General features: G+C 45.2%; 1 protein-coding gene across 1 annotated transcript in view; it reads right to left on the minus strand.

Annotated features, from left to right (window-relative positions):
* LOC146060116 (putative ATP-dependent RNA helicase DDX60) overlaps positions 1–17148 on the minus strand; it is a 370150-nt gene that overhangs the window by 260756 nt on the left and 92246 nt on the right. Inside the window, exons 15-18 of the mRNA XM_083173025.1 lie at positions 11839–11999; positions 6757–7009; positions 4790–4956; positions 4090–4245 (exon numbers count right to left, since the gene is read on the minus strand). Of these exons, the coding sequence (XP_083029151.1) occupies positions 4090–4245; positions 4790–4956; positions 6757–7009; positions 11839–11999 (737 nt within the window). The remainder of the gene's footprint in view (positions 1–4089; positions 4246–4789; positions 4957–6756; positions 7010–11838; positions 12000–17148) is intronic.

Below are 17148 nucleotides of genomic sequence, written 5' to 3' on the forward strand. Positions count from 1 at the left end.
AATCTACATGGTGGGTATCATTATTATATGAAAAAGCATCCTGAATAAGTCTATTTCTATTGACTCTATGTTGGAACATACTGCAGCCCAGGTGAAATCAACGGTGAAGGTACAAATGCAAGGAAAAAGAAACAATTTCACCTATGGCGCTGTAATCTCCAAGCTGCACAAGACAGAAAAATGATGGTCACCGGACCATCCAAAAGTAGACAAAGGCAAAAATACAAAGTTCTGTCTCCTTGCGCTAGAAGTGTCCAAATATAATTTCCATTCTTATCCTCCGAATCCCAGATGTGGATATATAAAATAAAAGGAGAATATACAAGAATGTAATTTTTTCGTTTACATAAGATATTAATCTCCAGAAACGTGTGGGGGGACAATCAGAAAAAGTTGTGTTCCCAAAAGGTTCCAGATGATCCACCAAGGGGAATCTTTAAGGGGTCACCCCACTCGTGCCTTATAAACAAATGCTTACACGTATGCTTACATAGACAGGTTGGGGCGACTCATATAAAGGTATCTTTCTCAGGTATATGATATCCCAATATTCCAATAATTTATTTCCTCCAAATTCCAGATATAGATAGGTTAGGGTGACTCATATAAAGATATCTTTCTCCAAATAAAAATGATTCTCCAATATTCCAAATAAAAAACGGCTTTATTTTCCACAAGTAACACAATAGAGGCTCACATTCCTTCCAGTAGGAAAATCTCACACTAGTTGGGACCCGGGTAAAGTGCGGACAAAACTGTATAGGAGCGATGTACCTCTCAATGGACAATAGACACTTAAAAATCAACGCGTTTCAGCACACTGCGGTGCCTTTATCAAGATGTGTCTAAATAAACATAAAAACATTTAAAAAGAATAAGTTTTAAAAATGTACACCTGTGTGTCTACGCAGTGATGTGGGAAGTGTGTCAGTGAGTAATGAGTACACCTGTGTGTCTGCGAGGTGACGTAGGAAGTATGTTAGTGAGTAATGAGTACACCTGTGTGTCTGCGCGGTGACCTGGGAAGTGTGTCAGTGAGTAATGAGTACACCTGTGTGTCTGCGAGGTGACGTAGGAAGTATGTTAGTGAGTAATGAGTACACCTGTGTGTCTGCGCAGTGACGTGGGAAGTGTGTCAGTGAGTAATGAGTACACCTGTGTGTCTGTGCGGTGACCTGGGAAGTGTGTCAGTAAGTAATGAGTACACCTGTGTGTCTGTGCTGTGACCTGGGAAGTGTGTCAGTGAGTAATGAGTACACCTGTGTGTCTGTGCTGTGACCTGGAAAGTGTGTCAGTGAGTAATGAATACACCTGTGTCTGCGCTGTAACCTGGGAAGTGTCAGTGAGTAATGAGTGCACCTGTGTGTGTGATCTGTGAAGTGTCGATGAGTATACCTGGGAACTGTGTCCACCTGTGTACCTTGCGGGTGACCTGGGAAGTGTGTCAGTGAGTAATGAGTACACCTGTGTGTTTGCCCGGTGACCTTGGAAGTGTGTCAGTGAGCAATGAGTATACCTGTGTGTGTGTCTACCTGGTGACCTTGCTGCTGTGTGCAGGCCGGGGGGGGGGGGGTCAGGCCAGGGGTGGGTGTGCAGGGGGGGGGGTGAGCGAGTTGCTGCTGCCTTGTGCAGGCCAGGGGTGACCCCCCCCCCGTTTCCCTAACTTATTATAGACAACCTCCTCCTCTCCCCCTCCTTCCCCAGACTTGCTGGCATCCCCCTCCCACATGTGACATACCTGTGGCGTCTGACACTCACAGGGCAGTCCTGCATCTCCCGGCCAGCGGCAGATTGGAAATGCCTGAGAGGATCTACAGCCAGCCCAGCACTTTACTATAAATATAGGAGGAGGCAGCTCTGCCGAGTCACAGCTCCAACATGCTTCTCTTCTCTCAGGCTGTGACCATGTGACACTGTCTGCGACTCGAGGTCAGCCTGAGAGGAGGCAGAGGCAGAGCTCCCCCTGGCTGCTAGAGGCTGCTATGTCAGCACCACAAATCTGCAGCTGCGCAGACTTAATTTATTCACTGCACTCCCTTCCGCCCCCATCGACGCTTGCTGAGCTACATGTGTCTGTGAGTATTATAGGTGTGTGGTATTACGAGGGGTGTAGTGCAGGCAGGCAGGGGCCAATATGTGTGTATTATCTCTTATATATTAGGCTACATGTGTGTGTGTGTATTATGTGTGGTGTGTGTGTATAAGGCTGGGTGGGGGGTCGAGTTTCATGTGTGACCCCGCCCAGCGTTATAGACGCAGATGATTGACACATGTAGCCAAATATATAAGATATATATATATATAGCGTGCGTGTGTGCTCTGGCACGCCAATGTAATAAGCAGCAACCGTGGTGCCTTCCAAAAAATACACAAGCAGGGAAGTGTCCACAGATACAATGGGGCGGCACTCCAACTGATTTTTTCAAGTAATAATGCAGAACGACAACTGCAGCAGGTCTAACGTTTTAGTATTTAATAACCTTTTTCAAAAAGGTTATTAAACACCGAAACATTAGAAACAAGATTATACCATGGGACTGATACTCCTTCAGTGGAGCACCACCGCTGTATCCGCAAGTTGTGTCTCGAGTGCGGCTCTTACATTCGATTTAGTGCCTAAACCTTGGTAACTAATACATGTCCTCCATGTATGGTTGGCACTCCTGGGCAATAGTAACAATCACAAAAATGATAATGTAATTTGAATAAATCATCTAGGCCTTGATAAAAGTGTTTGTGTTCCATCACTTTAAATGATGTTATCGTTTTTATGATTGTTACTGTTGCCAAGGAATGCCAACCATACATGGAGGATGTCCAGCACTCCAAATAATGACAGCAATAACTTGTTTAGGTTTCCCCTTCCAGCAAGAAATACTGTAGTACATGTAACTTCAAAGATGCGGCAGTCACGTCAGTAAATAAACACATATGTAGTATACTTATATCAACATTTCAGTATACTAATACTGCCGAACCCTGAAGATGGTCTTAATACACTGAAATATTGATATAAGCATACAGTGTCTGTGCTTATTTATGGACTTTCGTTCTGCACTTACATATTTTGTTTATACTGTATATAAAATCTGGAAACACCCTTTGCAAATCCTGCATTTGCCCCTGAGAGTATCAGCATTTTTATCACGCAAAACTAGGCCAAAAGTTCCTTATCTAGAAATGAATAAAACATTACTAAATTAATTGCTTTGTGCTTAGCTGTCATCCTAAGGTGCAGTTATGTGGTGGTGGGCAGGGTTGTGCTTCTGTTTGTCACATATTTGTATGATTGTCAGCCACCTGGTCTGGATTTGGCTATTACATGGACCACACATAAGCAGTGGAGCGGGACTGCCATGAAAGAGGCGTGGCCCACCCCTGAAAAAGGGTTGGAGCCTTGGTCTGATGGGTACCCCCTTGTATGGCGGGGGCATGGCATATTGCCACAACCCCAGTTTTCATCATTTAGAAGCATGCCCAGTGCTCCCCCAAGCAGCTGGGTAGCGCTCCCAGATGATGGATCCCCTACCTGCACTAAATAGATGTTGTGCGCATCACATGGAATCTATTCAGTGATCGCCGGCTCTCCAAACCTGCCCCCCCCCCCTGCCCCCCCGCCTTACCCTTGGGACACTGTGACCCATGGAAGGGACACTCTCCAATCGGCGGTACTGTCCCACTGCTATTAGAACAGTTGGGAGGTATGAAATAAGTGAATTTGGTCCTGGACCCTGCTGCAGCACCAAGTTTGGTAACTACTTCTGTAGTACCTTCCTGTATCCTGTTTGCAACGCATTTAAAGTAGCCTTATTTTACTTAGTAAGCCATGGCAAAGAAAAACAGCTGAGCTTACCAAGTTTAGCAATCTCTAACTAATCCAATTTCTTGACAAAGCAAATGTACCTCAATAGGTACATAGGAGATAATGATAGAGACACTCGAGACACAACTTGCGGATAAAGCGGTGGTGCTCCACTGAAGGAGTATCAGTCCCATGGTATAATTTGGTAAATAGGAGATAATGATAATTCAAATTGATAAAATATATGTTTTACAACAAAGTAATCAGCAGGGTCTTGTGGTCATTACCTGCCATGTGTCTGGAATGAAGTGTTGCGCCCTTATGTCAGGGTCACTTCTCTCATCTCTAAGTAAATGTGGTCCCATATACTGCATCTGGAAACGGACTGAACCAACTTCCACTGCATATCTGCTCACTTTCTTCTCATCCTTTGTGCTGGGTAACTGTATTTAATAACGGAAATAAAGGTGATAAAGAATGAGGAAAACTATATTGCCTCCTAGAAATTATAGACATACTGTAACCTGATTGGTTGCTATGTACTAAGCTTAAAAAGGAATAAAATGGAGAGTGATAAACAGCCAGCCAATCAGCTTTTTTCCTGCCATGTCACAGGCTGTGTTTGAAAAAGGACAGATAGAACCTGATTGGCTATTGGTTTATCACTCTACATTTTATCACTTTTCAAGGCTTAGTACATCTCATAATTTGTCTGTTTTATGTCTTTAGTAAATCTTCTTTATGATGTCAACATAAAATGAAAAGACTTAAATAGCAACAATGTAGGACAGGTATGCCTTAACTATTGTGTGCTATTTAAATAAGGAAACTAGTGTCGTATTCATTTTACTGATACTAATATGCCAATAAAGAAAGTACAATTATAAATAAAAGACAATAGCCCAAATACTGTATGTGATGAAGCACTAATTTTAACAGGTGATATTTTAATGTCTCTAATTGTTTGAATACTACAATAATTTATACCTCAGTTGACATCAATGAGCAGGCCAAGTTCTGGAATCCCAGCTTGCTAAGATAAGTAGCTATCAGGTGTTGATCTTCCTTTTTCAAAGTATCTTGGTAATTGTTCATGATTGCCTGAATTATCTTTATTATTTCCACAACAATATTTATATCTCTTTGATTTTTAGCTGAAATAAACAAAAAATATATGTAATTTAGAACAGACTCCATGGGTGACATTTAATAGGATGTGATTTTATTGCATTATCTGAAATTGCATCATATCACACTTTTTAAAATTGCATTTTTGCTGCGAATTCCCAAATTTAACGAGAAGCGAATTCACGTAAAAAAAAGTGCGATATGGTGCGATTTTTAGTCATGAAAATGTGCTATTTTTTAGTCATAAAAATGTGTGATTTTGAGGACATGTGCGATTTTGTGTTAAAAAAAAAGGTCTTGGATCGGTCCTGGTTCCAAAAATACGGGGGACAAAAAAACTGGGTGTCCCCTGTATGTTGTAACCAGCACCAGGCTCCAACAGCCCGCTGTGTCATACCACAGCCGGGGGACACTTTTTACATAAGGTCCACCGGCCGTATCATGCTCACCATGCCTGGTCAGCCCTGGACAGGGTCGCTAGGGGAGTGGGGACCCCACCAAAAATGGGGTCCCCCCCCAGGCTTCACCCGTCGAGGGCTGAAACCCGGGGCTGTCTGTAAAAAAGAAAACATTGCTTTTTATAGGTGAACTACAAGTCCCAGCAGGCCTCCCCCGCATGCGGGAGACCACAAGTTCCAGCATGCGGGGCATTAATGGGCCCCCTTGGACTTGTAGTCCACCTGTAAAAAGAATGTTGAAAAAAAACACAGACACAGTGAAAAGTAAAAATTTATTATACACACATTCAAATTACACCAGTATACTTACAACATACTTACAACTCCAGGCTCCAGCTTTGTCTGTGTCCTCTGTAGCAGCTCACCCCGCACTGACTGCGGGATGAGCCGGCTGCCTCCATCGCTACTGACAGCTTGTATAGTGCTGTCACAGCACAACACAAGCAGTTAACATGGTTGGCTCTATGCGTCTCCATGGAAACGCTTTCAGCTAATCAGGGCTAGCTTTCCCTAGCTCAGCCCTGATTGGCTGAATGCGTCTTCATGGAGACACAGCGGGCTATGGTTGGTGAAGTCGCATGACCTCAGTGCCCGCCCCCTTTTCAGCCATCTCCAAGCCCGATAAAAGTCAGTTCAGACTGACTTTTATCTGCAAGCGGCGAAAAATCATTTGATGGTCGGCGATTTTTAGGTGCTCGCTAGGCAGCGAATATTGACACATCTTGGACACACATGTACACCAGCATAGTTATTAGCCCACAGCCCATAACACATCCACCTGGGGATCTGCACAAACAGCCTGCAAGCCCCCAACCCCCCCCCCCCCAACAAGACAAGATATCTGTTTGCCCCCACTCACTAGTTTGTAGACAGCCCGGCCGCGGCGCCACTTATGTGCTCCTCAATCCTCTCCCCTCAGGCTGTACTTTACATCATCAGCCTGAGCTGCTCCCCCTGGCTGCCAGTGGCTGCATCTTCACCTCAAACAGAGACGCAGCTGCAGCAAGGAGGCGGCTCAGGAGGGAGAGAGCAGGGAGTGCTTTGCAGGTGACCCAGCGCCCAGTAAACGTCGGAACCATCAATAACGATACATTGGCGGCCAGGGGGGGGGGGGGTGTCTAGATATTCAGAAACCCCCCCTGCGTGCGGGCCTGACCAAGAATTAATATTATACAGTGGGTACATAAATAATAAACATATAAAGTATATTTATTTATTTACAGTTTCTTATATAGCGCAGCAGATTCCGTTGCGCTTTACAATAGTAGACAGTGATAAAACAAACTGGGTAACAACAGACAGACTTGGAGGTAGGATATACCAATTTGTTATATCACTGACTTTAATTGATCAAAATACTGTACTTACATTTAGTTTTACATTCGTCAAGCCAAATTTCAAAGCAGATGGTTAAGGTTCTCAGCTGTGCCATATACTTCACATTAGTAGTCTGCAATGAATTAATAAATGTTTCATATTGTTTAATCCCAGAAAATAAATTTTCCCTGATCTCTTTTTCCAGAGCTGAAGCCAGGGTTTTCCATTGTTGCTGCTCCTTGTTTTCTTCTCTGTCTTTGTTCTTTTTAAGATTTTCTTCTATAATTTTGTCCTTTTTTGTCATCTGGAAAAATATATATTTCTTATATGAAAATATAGCTATAACCCTGTGTGTTTAACTCAAATAAGCACATGCTAAAAATCTTATCTTTATATTATAGTTATAAGGAACATGGCATGTGGTTTATCTCTATCTGTCATTTAGGGATCTATGCGTTAAGGCAGTGGTTCCCAAACTGTGTGCCGTGGCTCCCTGGGGTGCCTCGGGACACATGCAGGGGTGCCCTGGGTTGGTGGTCCAGGACCAACTCAAATTATTAATGGTTCATTATTTATGAGCAAAACCAGTGCTGGTGGCTGCCAATCATAGCATGTGTACAAACAGAAGCAAATCCTGTCCTTTACCACATAACTGACCTTAAGAATTGCATATAAACCCAGTCTAATTATTTTATTTTTGGCTTAGGGGTGCCGTGAAAAAATTCTGATACTCTAGGGTGCCGTGATTCAAAAAAGATTGGGAACCCCTGCGTTAAGGGGTATCATCTCTTATATCATGTGTACAGTGGAGTAACTATGCAGGGTGCAAGGGATGCATGTGCTATGGGGCCCAGCAGCTTGAGGGGCCTAAAGACACAGCAGGCAACTCCCTTTACCCTTCAGAAATGTTTATTTGGAACTTATATGTTAGTTGGATGTGAGCCACCAAGCCCGAAGCGTGGTGAGCGTAGTGAGCCCCGCGAGGGGGCGCGGAAATCTAAGCAAATAGCTTAGTGGGCGCCCAACTAACATAAGTATCGTTTATTTTTTCCCTCCATTTTAAAAAAAGTAGCGCTACGTGTGCTCAGTTGGCGGCCTTGCTGTCACGTGGACCGGCTCCCAAACCCCCACTACCTCCCTACTCCCTCTGCCATCCTGTCCTGTCCACGGTGGTTGTTAAGCAAAGAAGGGAGAGGGGGATCAGCTGATTCAGACTCTTCCCTTTCTGACCCTTCCCTGCAGCTACCAAGGCTTGACTGCAAGATCTAGGCTCCTTTGTAAAAAAAAACTCAAGATAGCTGACATTTTGATGGCGCTGCTGTATGGAGACCCAGCGCTGATGAGGAGACCTGTTTATTACTGGGTCGCATATGCAATCTGGCAAGGATTTATCGCCTAGGATTGCAATGCAATATGCAATCTTTTCTGCTGTATGTATCTCCTTGCAGGGACCGGGGTTCATCCCTGCGGTCTGCTTCGAAGGGTTGCCGGGGGTCTACGCATGCGCGGTTATTGCTGACTCCTGGCTGACCTCGCTGACCGCACTGCTGAGCCGGCAGTGTGGTCAGTAGCCTATAGGTTACAATGGGCTACCGCCATCTCAGAATGGCAATAGCCCAGGGACCCACTGCTATACTGCCCCATATTGATACATCGGGCAGCATCCCATCCCTCATAGAAACCTATGGGGAATGCGACTGGCGGCAACACATGAGAGATAGCAGCAGATATCAGAGATTCCTGCTATGCTCCCTCCGTGATACATTTAGGAGAAACTTAATATATGCAGCTATCCCCTGAAAACTTTTTTTCAGCGAATTAGTCACAAATATTATGTGACAAATGGGCCCCTTTCTGTGTACACTCCTTTGCTCTCATCCCGACTCTTTCTCCCTCCACCTCTCTCTCTCCATCCCAGCCCTTCTTTAAATCCTCTTTTCTTTTTATCTCTCCAACCCCCTCTCTCTCACTCCCCCTCCAGGTCTATCCTCTTTCCTCTTTTTCTCTCCTGCCCCCACCTGTCTCTCTCTTTTTTTTTTAGTCTTGTCAGACTATAAGTTTGTGAAACAAAAACTATCAGGCGCGATGGTATAAACTTTGTTCCAACAAGATATAAGTAAATTACACTATAAGGTAATAAAAGGCTGGCTCCCTGCCGAATCATCTCCAGTGGCCAGTTGGCTTTTGCCGACCGCATTAGCGGGTATAGCTGGAGCCGCATCTTCTACACCATTGTGTGACTGTGGCAAGTGCACGACTACATTTGAAGTGAGGTATTGCCGGTATATGGGTTTACAAAAAACTACCCTCTGATTATAATCAAGTGGGCATTTTTATCACCGCATTTGGTCAATCCTGTTACCTTGTCTAAATAAATTAAGGCTTTGAGAACTACCTATCTGATAACCAATATATTTCATGTTACCAATGCTTCCCTTTTCTTGGAGAGACTTTATCTTTCAATGAGTTTTCACCAAATATAAATCAAATATCTCTTTAAGAAGTGGTACCACTCCGGAGCTGGGCATAACAGATCAATATCATCTGTCTTTCTAATTGGATATTGAGGAGCTGTTTTTTATTTATTTTTCATTGTTATGTTATGTATGCATTATTAAGTTTGTATGCAGTCATGTTTTAAAAATGATACTCTTTATTGATTGAATTAAGCTAATAAATATATACATTTTTTTTTTTATTATAATCTTCCAGTTGTGTGGCATTCTCTTTTACAGTTACAGAGTAGTATATATATATATATATATATATATATATATATATACACAATTGATTAATTGCTCTGTACTCGTAAATTATTTATGAGTTTGTGAACCCGGCGTAAGTGTGAGATCTGTGCGAGTAGGCGGATACAGGGAGGTGGAGAGACAGAGAGCAATCCCTGACCGGGAATCGAACCCAGGCTTCAGCAGAGAGAGTCGTATCCTGACCACTGGATCACCAGGGAGTTGGTAGTGAAAGCAGGATGATGAATCTATAGTTGTATGACTGAATAGTACAGGTTATTAGTGTTCAATGGATGAGACAGGATATGAATAAGACTGTACTGGATGGATACTGAGGCTGGGCCAGACTGCGTCGGCAGACACTAGACCGTACTGGATTTGAGCAGGACTGGATACAACTGGACCGGGTTGGATATGAAGAGGACTGGACCAGACTGGATATGAACAAGACTGGAAACAGCTGGATAACAAAGCAGGAATGACTAGAGCTAGGGTAGGCAGTAATCTCTAACAGGAAGCCCAGATGCTAAGCTCACACTTAGCTGTGCGACTAGAGCAGGGCAGGGCAACACCGGCCCTCCAGATGTTAATGAACTACACATCCCAGCATGCCTTGCATTAGTTTTGCTATGTGGCCATGCTGAAACTGATGCAAGGCATGCTGGGATGTGTAGTTCATTAACATCTGGAGGGTCGGTGTTGCCCAGCCCTGGACTAGAGGAACTGACAGCCTTGGAGTCCCAGGTCTATTTATACCTAGTTGATGGATGACTGGAGACAGGTGATTCAGAGAGACAGGCTGACACAGGATTGGAAAGTTCATGGTCAGATCATCAGACTCTGTGATGTCAGTACTCCAGGTAGGCTTTAAAGTGGAGAGAGGCCTAGTAGTCCATAAAACACTGAAGGCTAACTCCTAACATGCACAGGGAATGCTGGCTTTCAGATCCAGATACAAAGTGCTGATTTCCAGAGGTAATCAAGGGCTGCACCAAGGTTGTAATAATTACTTATAGAGGAATTCCATGAGAGTTAAATACTGCTAGCAGGAAGCTAAGGGGTTACATCTGTCAGAACCTGGGCTAGAGGAGTCTCACATGTGTGTAATTAAGGAGAGCTGACCATAGTTTCACACATACAGCGATTGCAGCCTAGGTGCAGGCTGAATGAATCCAGGCAGAATACACTGAAAGATTATGTAGAAACTGGAGAGTAGAAGAACAACACCCAGGTTCGTTACACCCTGACCCCCCCCCCCCTCTCTCTCTCTCTCTCTCCCTCTCCCTCTTTCTCTCTCTGACACCCTCTCTCATTTTCTCTCCCTGTCTCTTCCTCTTTCTGACTTCGATACACTCTCTCTCCTTCTATTTTCTGTCGCGGCACCTTTTTCTCCCTGACACACTCACTCTCTTGCTCCCATATTTCCCTCTCCCTTCCTTCATGACACTCTCCCTATCTCTCTCATTCTCTCTCTCGCTACTACCCCCCCCCCCCCTTAATCATCTCTTTTTCTCTCATTCCCTCTTTTTACATGAAGCCCTCTCTCCCTGAACAACCCTCTGTCCCTCTCTTTTTCGCTCCTCTCTCTTTCATGCTGTGGGGTCCTCACAGTTCTAGTTACGCCCCTCCATGTGAATATGGGAGATCACATGATATACCATGCAGACACAGGTCTGTAACTTGGGGAGTGCGATGGGTGTTGCTGTTCAGACTGCAGATCCCTATGGGTGACATCACTGCTCACCCATGGCCCCTGCATCTAGCTAGAAGGGGCTGTGGGGTAGCCAGAATCACTCTGTCCTTTGGATATAGCAGACATAGTTACTGCAGCTCTTACAGCCCCTTGGAGCATTTCAAGGATACTTCCGGCAGTGCTGCATGACCTCATGTGATCAAGAGCATGACTGGCACAAGGCACAGTAGAGCCCTGTTATGGCGCTGTATATACAGTTACTACAGTATATAAGAAATGACTAATGTTGATTTGGCAAACTCATGCAGGATATTACAATTTTAATAATTTTACCAATGACATCAAATTGGCCAATATTTTGAGCCTACCCACCACCTCATCGGGTGGGTCCCTATCATTATAGGGGTTCACCATCATGCCACAGGGCACCCCGAAACCAGCCCAGAACACCACCTAAATAAAGGATAACAGTGAAGTACCTCCTATATGATGTGTACTTATTAAAATGATTATAATTGTAATTTCTGTATGGTGCACCTGATTTCTTGTTTCAATGTAGAATTTCTTAACCTGCTCCTATTGGAAGATCATTTTGAAGAATAAAAACACCAAAAAATCCTGTGTTTTTAGCTCAGTATTTTAAATATTTTGACTTTTCAAGACTATTTCATAATTTCATCAAAATACTGTACTGACCTGGGGTACTGTTTTCTTCCCAGGAGCCTTATAAACATGTTTCTCTTCTTCTTCTTGTTTAGTTTGCAGTATAATCTTTTTAGATGAATTGATTCCCAAAGATTGTCCATAGCGATATTGAAACGTTTGGAGTTTTTGATATTGTCTCAGTTGAAACTCATCTGTTAAAAATGCGATGTACAATTTATTATTTTATCAAAAAGAGAAAAAACTGCGCTTATCCCTGTTAACCCAAAAACTCAATTGATGTTACATTGATATTAATCACTTCAATTATATGTCAATTGCATATCATTTAAAAAAAAAAAATTAAATTAGATAAAAATAAAAAAACTCCAAGACATGAAAAACTCCAGCAGCGTGAACGGGAATTGCCAACTCCCAAAGTACACAAGAAATGTAGAGGTAGATGGACACGCGCTAGGAATTAATGTATAGAGAAAGAAATATTTAAGAATTTATTAGACATACATATTACACTGGCCAGTGATCAGATAAAACATAAAAAATAAATGTATAAAATCTTGAAAAAATATATATATGAAAGACTTCCGTAGAAAGGTTAAGTCCAGCTATGATAGCCGCAGTGTATCCTTGTATATGCTGGGCATAATCTTTTGCAATAGCCACAAGTGTTTGTCCACTGTCTGGCCAGACAGAAAAAATGGGTAACCCAAAATCTTTTTGTTTCCAGACAATCAGCCACTGTTAATACAGTGCTGTATTGAAAAAAAAGTGTCAGTACTTGCTTTTTTAGGTTGGCAGAAATGGGGTCCCGTTTTTATGAGCTCCAGAAAGGACAGTCAATGTACCATTTAAGTTTGTATGACGTGTTTCTCCGCCTCCTATGGGGTGTCAGCGGCTTCATCAGATATCTGATTAAATCCACTGACGCTATTCCCAATGGGGGAAATAGCGGCTGGGTCCTATTCAATGCTATCTTTCCCGGCAGCATTGAACAGGGATCTCGGCAGAACGTTTTGATGAGCTGCGGCCGTGGACTGTCTATCTGTGGCCGTATCTCACGGCCATGCGCCCTCTCCGGCGTTCGGCAGGTGGGACATTGAATCCTGCCTGTCAATTCTTCCTTGAGCCGGCCGAGAATGGGACAGTTTCATGGCTGTCAGGCCAGCCTGACAGTCATGACCTGGGATTGAATATCCCTCTTAGTAGCCCAATCATATAGTTGCCCAATCAAATGAGTTCACGGCCCAAATGTAATAGGGTGTGAGAATCAGAAAGTGAGAGATATTGGGAGATTTTTCCCATTTTTTTAAAGCGGCAATCATTTACATGGCAAAATCAACCTGGTTTTTCAGTGTAAAATGATTGCCACTTTAAAAAAAAAAAAGGGGAAAACTCTCCCAAAATCTCTCTTTCTGATTCTCACACTCTATTACATGTAGCCCCACATATGAGTATATTGAAGGCAGATTTGAAGAGATATTTGAATCCGCAATCACATTATTTCTTTTGTAGAAGAGAGTTATTGGGTGACATTCTATGGGATGAGATTTTTTTTTTGCGTTTTTTTTCGCAAAAACGGACGAAATCGCATGTTTTTCCATTTTCGCATATTTAATGAGCTGCGAAAATGTGAAAAAAGTGCGATTTTGGCCAACAAATTGGAAATTCTGGAAATGTGATAGCTGTTTTTCGCAGCACATCGCATCCAGATGTTTTCACATTGAAAAGTATACAAATCGCATATTTAATGGTATGCGATTTGTATAAATGTGTCTAAAATTCGCCCAAAAATCAGACCAGGTTCTGATGGGTGAATTAGCCAGAACCCTGCACAGATCATTGAGATCTGTGCAGGGTTCTGGTGTAAATAAAGGGTTAAACAGTTAAAAAAAAAAAAACTGCGCGGGGTCCCCCGCCAGAGCATAACCAGCCCCGGGCTCATTGAGCCGGTGCTGGTGACATAAAATCACGGTCCCCGACAAATAGGGGTCCCCTTGATTTAATGAAACCAGCACCAGGCTCAAGGTCCAGCGCTGGTTCCCAAAATACGGGGGACAAAATGACTAGGGGTCCCCTGCATTTCAAGAACCAGCACCAGACCCAACCAGCCAGCAGGGTAATGCCACAGCCGGGGGACACTTATTATATAAGGTCCCGCGGCCAAAGCATTATCCTCCTGGCTGGTCAGCATGGGCAGGGGTCCTGGGGAAGTGGGGACCCCCCCCAAAGAAGGGGTCCCCCCCCTCCAGGACTTACCAGCCCATGCTGAAAGTCCGGGGCTGTCCCCGATGCCCCTGGGCGGTGGGCATCGGGCTGATCAAAAGTGTAAAAAAATAATAAAAACTATTGTCTTATACTGTAGAACTATGAGTCCCAGCAAGCCTACCCCGCATGCTGGGACTTGGAGAACCACAAGTCCCAGCATGCGGGGCATTAAAGGGCCCGCTGGCACTTGTAGTTCCACAGTACAATTAATAGTTAAATAAAACACACACTGACACCCAGAAAAATAAACGTTTAATACATCCACAGCCCACACATACTGATACTTACCTACCTTGAGCCCGTGGGTCGGTCCCTGGACCCGGGTTCCGGGGTCCTGGCTCCAGGGCTGAAGAGTCCGGTTCCAGGGCCTTGGTCCTGGTTCCGGGGCTCCTGGGCTGAAGCTTCCGGGGTCCTGGATCCGTAGTAATCCAAAAGGGTACCTGAGGAAGGAAATCCTACTCACCTGGTCCCCGGCGACGACCCCGGCATCTTCAGCTCCAGACGCGCTGCTCCCGGCTGGTACCCACTCACGGACTGGAGAGACGCAGAGATTTTCATCCTCCGCGCCTCTCCTCAGACTGATTTTCTTGGCCGCCTAGCGGCCAATCAGGAGCTGACTTTCTTGACTCCTGATTGGCCGCTAGGCGGCCAATAGAATCAGTCTGAGGAGAGGCGCGGAAGATGAAAATCTCTGCGTCTCTCCAGTCCGTGAGCGGGTACCAGCGGGGAGCAGCGCGTCTGGAGCTGAAGATGCCGGGGTCGTCGCCGGGGACCAGGTGAGTAGGATTTCCTTCCTCAGGTACCCCTTTGGATTACTACGGATCCAGGACCCCGGAATCTTCAGCCCAGGAGCCCGGACCAGCCCCGGAACCAGGACCAAGGCCCCGGAACCGGACTCTTCAGCCCTGGAGCCAGGACCCCGGATCCAGGGACCGACCCACGGGCTCAAGGTAGGTAAGTATCAGTATGTGTGGGCTGTGGATGTATTAAACGTTTATTTTTCTGGGTGTCAGTGTGTGTTTTATTTGGGATGCAGTTAAAATCCCTGCGGTCGGGATCCCGGCGTTCAGAAACCCGACGCCGGAATCCCGACCGCCGAAATCCCGACACTTTCTCCCTCCGTGGGTGTCCACGACACCCCTGGAGGGAGAATATATTAGTGTGCCGAGCGTAGCGAGGCAGCGGGCCCGCTGCGTGGCGAGCACAGCGAGCCCGCAAGGGGGGCGATCCACGTCCCCCCCTTGTCGGGATTTCGGCGGTCGGGATTCCGGCGTCTGGATTTTGAACGCCGGGATCCCGACCGCCGGGATTTCATACTGAATCCTTTTATTTAACTATTTCTTGTACTGTGGACCCTTTAATGCCCTGCATGCTGGGACTTGTGGTTCTCCAAGTCCCAGCATGCGGGGTAGGCTTGCTGGGACTCATAGTTCTACAGTATAAGACAATAGTTTTTATTCTTTTCTTTTCACTTTTCATCAGCCCGATGCCCACCGCCCAGGGGCATCGGGGACAGCCCCGGACTTTCAGCATGGGCTGGTAAGTCCTGGAGGGGGGGACCCCTTCTTTGGGGGGGTCCCCACTTCCCCAGGACCCCTGCCCATGCTGACCAGCCAGGGGGATAATGCTTTGGCCGCGGGACCTTATATAATAAGTGTCCCCCGGCTGTGGCATTACCCTGCTGGCTGGTTGGGTCTGGTGCTGGTTCTTGAAATGCGGGGGACCCCTAGTCATTTTGTCCCCCGTATTTTGGGAACCAGCGCCGGACCTTGAGCCTGGTGCTGGTTTCATTAAATCAAGGGGACCCCTATTTGTCGGGGACCATGATTTTATGTCACCAGCACCGGCTCAATGAGCCCGGGGCTGGTTATGCTCTGGCGGGGGACCCCGCGCAGTTTTTTTTTTTTTTTAAATTGCGATTTCCTGCAAATGTGCGATTTTCAGACCTGAAAATCGCACATTTTCAGGACTAAAGAAATCGCATCAAATCGCAGCTATTCGCACTATTTGGGCCGGTTTTTGCATCTCATTAAATATGCGAAAAACGGCCCAATCTTGCGATTTTCAAAAGTGCGATTAGGTGCGGTAAAAAACATGCGGTTTTTACCGCTACACATAGAATGGCACCCATTGTCTGGTGATCAACAGAAAATAACCACTAAGGGACTATATCATTGGAAAGAGGGGAGGATTGGAGAGAGAGGGGCATGATTATGTTATCACCAATTACTGCTTGATGTCATTAAGAGCTATAGTTGTGACAAAATCACACCCCTCTCTCATCGAGTCTTCTCTTTGTAATGATTTGGTCCATAAGTTGTTATTATCTGGTATGTTTTAGCCATCTTAGATCTTCTGCATATTTGCATTAGCCCTATACCTAACACAGAGCTCTATCTAAAATCAAACAGATCTCAGCATATACTTCATTCTGGAAGAAGGGAGCAGAGTTGGGAAGAGGAATATAAACTTGAACTTGGATCATGCATGTACACTAAGACTACTGGGTCGGGTCTAGCAGTGTAATGCTACGTTGTTACCACTACCGGCTCCAGAAGGGGGGTGGCAGCACAGTCCAAAATTCTAATTGGGGAACCATACCAACTGCCAGCAAGTCAGTTTGGAATCACAGTTGGTGGCAGTTGCTGTGCATCTCTTTTTCTAATTTTGAACTGCACTGCAGCCCCTCCTCTGGAGCCTCCCATGATTGTTACTAATTGGCATTTTATCTGCACTGCCGGGACAACTGCATTTCAGAGCAGCTATATGCTCGAGTAATTCTCAACATGGGGCCTGATTCAGAGGTTGGCGTAGGTCCTGCACAAGGTCTGATCTGATAGGCAGTGGCAATGAAGGGTTGGGGAGGGGGTGGGGAGAACCGGGGCCTGATTAACCAATATGCTGATTAGGCTGCAGCCTAGGGTGCCAGGACTGGGGGGTGCCTTGCAGATGACAGCCTAGGAATAAAAGTAAGGCCTAATTCCAGTGCTGGGGTGCAGTCCCCACTTCCATTGGTCAGCTAAGCAAGCTGGAGCTTACGCACATGTCCACCTGCGTTGTACATCATGTTGGATTCCG

The sequence above is a fragment of the Crinia signifera genome, chromosome 1 (genome assembly GCF_055691185.1).
Source record: "Crinia signifera chromosome 1, ASM5569118v1, whole genome shotgun sequence".
In the NCBI taxonomy this organism is placed as follows: domain Eukaryota; kingdom Metazoa; phylum Chordata; class Amphibia; order Anura; family Myobatrachidae; genus Crinia; species Crinia signifera.